This window comes from Lipotes vexillifer, unplaced genomic scaffold (assembly GCF_000442215.2).
Source record: "Lipotes vexillifer unplaced genomic scaffold, Lipotes_vexillifer_v1.1 scaffold528, whole genome shotgun sequence".
NCBI classification, from domain to species: domain Eukaryota; kingdom Metazoa; phylum Chordata; class Mammalia; order Artiodactyla; family Lipotidae; genus Lipotes; species Lipotes vexillifer.
In genome coordinates this window covers 208,392-214,305 of record NW_006794582.1, presented here as the reverse complement: position 1 = coordinate 214,305, position 5,914 = coordinate 208,392, and the positions used below count along the sequence as shown (strand labels likewise).

Sequence of the window (5,914 nt, the reverse complement as noted above, 5' to 3'; positions counted from 1 at the left end):
AAAAATTTTCTGGGAGAGGGACTTCCCTGGTGGTGCAGTGGTTAAGAATCCGCCTGCCAATGCAGGGGACACGGGTTCAAGCCCTGGTCTGGGAAGATCCCACATGCCACGGAGCAACTAAGCCCATGTGCCACAACTACTGAGCCTGCACTCTAGAGCCCATGAGCCACAACTACTGAAGCCCATGCACCTAGAGCCCATGCTCCACATCAAGAGAAGCCACCGCAATGAGAAGCCCGTGCACCACAACAAAGAGTAGCCCCCACTCGCCACAACTAGAGAAAGCCCACGCACAGCAACGAAGACCCAATGCAGCCATAAATAAATAAATAAATAAATAAATTTAAAAGGTAATGCTTAAAAATAATATATTCCAGGGGAAAAAATCTAGAAACTTCCAAAAAGCAAAACTTGAATTTACCAAGTGGCAAGTATTTACACAGCATTTACATTGTATTATCGTATTACACTGTATTATTAGGTATTATAAGTAATCTAGAGATGATTTAAGGTGTATGGGAGGATAGAAGTAGGTTACGTGCAAACACTACACCATTTTATATAAGGGACTTGAACACAGTATCCACAGAGGTCCTAGAACCAATATCCTCTCAGATACTGAGGGAAGACTGTATTTCCAAAGAGAGAAGTAAGTTCTTATTCCATTTAGACGAAGTTTCTTTTATGTGTGCAAAAGCAAGGGATAGGAAAATGTGCTTTTAAGAAAAAAAAAGTCTTACCCTTTAATCAGAGCTTTATAAGCTAACTAAACTAACCACCAAGTCAGGAAACAATCACTTCAAGGTGCTTCCCCCCAAAACAAAACCCTAAATGGACCAATACAGCAATGTTGCATTAAGCTTCACTCACTAGTAACAAAGAATAAATTCCAAAACGCCCTTTCAGAAATACCACATGGTATGTACCTTTTAAAATGAGGACCTCAAATATTACTAGTAACCAGATATTTTTACTTCATGTACATGATCTTATTTGAACTCCAAAATAATCCCGCCAGGTAGATGGTATACCCCATTTTATAGAAGAGGAAACTGAAGCTCAGAGAAATTAAGTAACTTGTTCAAGTCAACACCAGTAAGTGGCAGCACAGAGTTCAGACTTGGGTCTGGCTTGATGTGTGAGGGTTTCCACTCTGCTGCACTACTTCCAAAAAAAACAGAAGATGAAGTGTCTTCCTATCTTCCTATCTTGAAGATTAGAAAACAGAATTGAAAGTATGGGCAAACTAAAACTACTGTGTTCCCCCACTCCAGATCAAACTGCTTTTCCACTGTTAGGGCCCAACAGCTGAAGGAAATCTCCCATAGAGCCTGTCGAGGTCCAGCCCATAGGGACCTTCATTTGCTAAATCAGTATTTCTCAAAGAAAAACATGAAATATCTGCCTTGCATTTGGAAATGCGCAGAAGGACCTTACATTTCCCTTCCCAGCAGCTGCTGTATTATTCAGAGCCAAGTGAAAGGTAGCTGATGTGAATAATGCAGTGACTCAACCAAACTCCAGATTGTTGCCAAAATGCAAACCTCATCTGAATGAAACCTTGAGTCAAAAACAGCAGGTGAGAGCGCAGAGGAGACAGGCTAACACCATCACCCAACCCACCAGCTTTGCCTCCAGAGGCAGTGGAGGGCCGAGGCCCGAGGCTGGACGTTCATCACTAGGCCCATCAGCCCGTTATTTATCCCAGTCTCACGGGGGAGGGAGACTCAAGGCAAGTGCCCTGCTTGGCCCTGCAACTTCATTTCCTATTTCTGAGCTGTTCCAAGGGCCAAGAGTGACCAAGCAGAGAGAGAAGCTAATGGCTGGGGAGAAGGGACTGAGGCTTCAAAGCCCCAGGCACAAACTCAAGGAAAAGAGAGGGGAGCCACACCAGCAGCTTTTAAGAGTAAAATGGAGTCACCCACGCCCCGGCTGCCATACCTCCACCACAAGCTATTGTTCGGATTCCATCTCAAGAAAAATATTGAAAGCAAACTTAAAAAAAAAAATTAATCTAGGAAGTACAATTTAATCATTTTCTGTGCTTATTAAAAAGTAAGCTACTTTGCGTAACATCTTTTAATTGCACTTTTCTTTTTTGAATTTAAATGGTTTTAGAAATCACAATAGTTAATTATGCCCATAATATGGTTCCTTCTATTTCCCCAGTTCTGCCACTTCTAAGCTTTTCAGCCATTCCAGGAAAAGCACCCAACCTTTCCAGAATTGGTATGGGTTTTAAAAACAAAAACAAAACCCACTGAAGCTTCGTTTTCCCATTCCCAGGCAAGCCAGAAGCAGATGGGCTGAAGCGGACAAACGTCAGGTTGATGAAGAAGAGTCTGAGTGGATGAGAGTGGAAGCCAGAGAGGACCGAGGAGAAAGTGCAGCTTGGAGAAATGATGCAGAGAAATCCTGGCAGTGAAAAGTACACACCTTGGCATTGATATAAGGGTCAAAGGGGCCGTACTTTTTGAGTTCTTTGATCTCAAGAGCATTCTATAAAAAGGAGAGGAAAAGAAAATGTGATGATAAAATGGATGAAATATATCAAAGCAATGCACAGCCCCGAGGGGGCCCAACACTAGACAACTCGGATCTGCCCTCTGGGTGCCTCAAAAGGAAGTTAATGGGGAAGACAACCTCCAGGGCACAGCGCTCATCACCCCTCTCATCCAAGCTTCCAACTGAAGCAACGTTAATGGTTTTTAATAAATCAGTGAAGTACTTGTACCCACTGCCTAGATGCATTAGGTTTTTCGAGCTATTGCAGACGTTGTGCCCAGCCCCTGCCCCACCCACCTGCCTGCCAGATACGCAAAGCACTGGGCTGGGTCCCACTTATCAATGGACACTCCAGGCGGGAGGCGGCTGTGAGCAGGACAAGCTAGCATACTCAAGTGGCTCAAAAATCCAAGCAGCTGTGTTCCAAGGCAAAAGTGAGCAAAGACAGGATTAGAAATGGTGGCTGAAAATTTCTTAAACGAGAAGGACTTTAATGGGTGACTAGATTTTTCCACATTGAGGAATATTAGTTAAAAGCAAACCTCTTTTATAAATTTCCTCCAGATAAGAGAAATTACTGTCACATTAGCCAGGAGGAGTAAAATTGCATTTAGGTTCAAAAGAGGCAATTCTAAAGAGACAATTTTCCTTCCTAATGTTATAAAACAAACATCCTCATTGATGATCTTGAATGTCTGTTGCTCACCTACCCAGAAAATACAGCCAGAAGGGGGAAAGGGAGGCCGAAGAACAGCTGTACACACACAATCTCCAAGTGGAGAGAGCTGGGAGCACTGCTGGAGTTTTCTCACCCCTCACAGTGAAGCTGCCCTTCTCTGAATCAAAAGTGTGCTCTTAAACAGCTCACTGAGAATGTGCCTGGTCTTGCTGACAGGGGGACTTCAAGAATGGTTTCCTACTTTTTTGAGGAATAACCCTGATCTAACCCTACAGGTAACTGAACAATCTCCTCTCAGCAAAGCCACTAGTAAAACAGTCCTAAGCTTACTGAGAAAGGGCAGCATCTCTCTCCTTCAAGCAAAAAAGAAAAGTATCTACTTCAGTTCAGAGCAGAGAGGGCAACAGGAGAATGGCTTGTCATTCAGAGAGGGCCCATCTCCTCGCAAATCGACACCATCTCAGATCCAAACTACAGGGAGGTGTATTTTATGAGAGGTTTGTCTAGAACTTACAGAATTCAAATATAACTTTCCCAAAGGAATAAATATAAAGAAGAGAAGGTACAGTCTCAGAGTACCTGAATCCATGGCCAGTGTGTGGTGTTTCTGCTCAAATGCTGCCTTTTTTATTTTTTAAGAATTCTCTCTGCTTTGTCAAAGCATGGCCAGTAGTAAATGAACATTAGAGGACACATGGAAATGATCTTCATGCTGCTGAATCACCTCAGATCTCCACTCACGTGTCTTTGTGAGTTCATTTTTCAGCACTAGCACTCGTACCACCACTTCTGCAAGTTCTAATGCTTGTAAAACAATGGCATGGTTCACACAGTACCAACACATGCTGGGAGTATTTCTGTTTACCAGCTAAAGCTGCACTGCCACGTTGATGGCAAAAGCTCACCAGTTTGAAATGAACTCTGGGCAATTTTGCAGGATTTGCATTATTTCCAGTTTTGCATGTGAGGTGAGTATTTATAACTTTGTTACAGTACTATTCCAAATCTGCATGATTCAAATGCATATGAAATGCACCCTTCATGGTACAAGGTTTCCCTGACGCACTAGAAGGAGTAGCGCTGGGAAGAGGGGAATCACCCTTAGGCCAGGGAAGAGCTGGTTCCCTGAGATCTCAGTTACGGGACTGAGACGGTGATGGGGCTGCCAAGGTCTGGCTGTAGCTGAGTGGAGAAAGCTTCCCTTCCCTCCAACCTGTTCATTGACTTTGGTGTGTGAGGGCCCTTGATGGATGAGCAATCGCACTATCTGGGCATCTCCTTTCCAGGCTGCCAAGTGCAGAGGGTAACAGCCTTTAGAGTCAGCCACATTGGTCAGCGCGTCGTTCCTCAGAAGAACCTCAACCACATCCCTAGAAGGCAAAAATCGATCATGAGTTTGCAGAACCCACAAGTCTTTCGTACTAACAGTTCTGCACATCTGTTCGGCACAAAGCCCTTTCACAGAGATTCTCTCACCTGGCTCCCCATCTCTACCTGAGCTCACTGCCCAGCTCTTCCTTTTATTCCATGAGCTACTTGTACAGCTGCTGACAGCAGCTGAGCCATCTTGAGGCACACTACACTGACTCATCACCTCCCAGTGTATCTGGGCTTTCTACATAATCCATCTATTTTCCATTATTTTGAAAACGTCTGGTCCCCTTGTCTAAACCTTGCAATGTTTCCTTGTTTGTGATGTTGAAACAGCATTCAGGGATAGAATTTACATAAAAGCAGTCATGCAAAACAAATATCATTATTCACCACATTATTCAGAGCATTTAGTGATGTGGGAGCTGGAAGCGGACAGGCAGAGCAGAATTAAAGTAGTTGCAAACATAAGCCAGATGCATATGGTATCACTTGATACATCCAGAAAGAAGGACTTGGCTTCCTTCTTGGTGACAACACTAATTAAGTAGATATAAATGTATAACTATCCCCATGCACATGAGGTCAAAGAAAATCTCCACTGTAAATAAAAACAGCATCTGGAGATGAACTTGGCTAACAAGCTACAGTCATTTAAGTCTGAGATTCACTTTAATTCAGGTTACCCCACCATTTAAGGTGGAGGGAGTCTCTACAGATTTTCTGTTAGCTTTGTCTAAGATGGTTATAGAAAAGATCACATTACAGGAAATGATCACATTCCATATATCTTAGAAAAGTTTAATGTAGAAGGAAACAGCCATTGCTTCTTTCTGGCACATCAGCATCAACTAGGCTGGGCCAAATATTGCAAAAGTGAGACAGAATACCATGAGGTGGTAGGGCCCTGTTCTCGCTCGGAAAAATCTAAATGGTCCCAATAATCCTTCCTCATAAAAACTAAACTTCTACTGCTTATCTCCTTTAGTATTATGCCTCAAACTCTCCCCGATGCCCTGTCTTCCGTTACACTCTGGTTTTCATTCTTCCTGGCAAATCTACGCACTGTACTCCACCACTCGGCCTGCTCCTGCTCTGAGCCTTGCCATTCTCCCTCACTTGAAGGGCAGCACGCTCTTCAAGCTGCCAAACCACTGAAACCTGTGCCTTCTCTCAAACCACCACCCACCCCCTTGCCAAAGCACACCTTCTCCAGAAAACTTTCCAAACCCCACACAAATCACAAATTCCTGATAACCTCTCTATACTCAAGAGAATTAAATAGGCCATATTATTTATTTATTTTTCCCCTTAAAAATGGTTCTTGTTGTGGACAAGGCTAATTTTATGAGGAAAGAG

General features: G+C 43.4%; 1 protein-coding gene across 1 annotated transcript in view; it reads right to left on the bottom strand.

The window, feature by feature from the left end:
- The window catches only part of ANKS1A (ankyrin repeat and sterile alpha motif domain containing 1A), a 188,818-nt gene that overhangs the window by 110,050 nt on the left and 72,854 nt on the right, over positions 1 to 5,914 (bottom strand). The window contains exon 3 of the mRNA XM_007467237.1: positions 4,398 to 4,554. Within this exon, the coding sequence (XP_007467299.1) occupies positions 4,398 to 4,554 (157 nt within the window). The remainder of the gene's footprint in view (positions 1 to 4,397; positions 4,555 to 5,914) is intronic.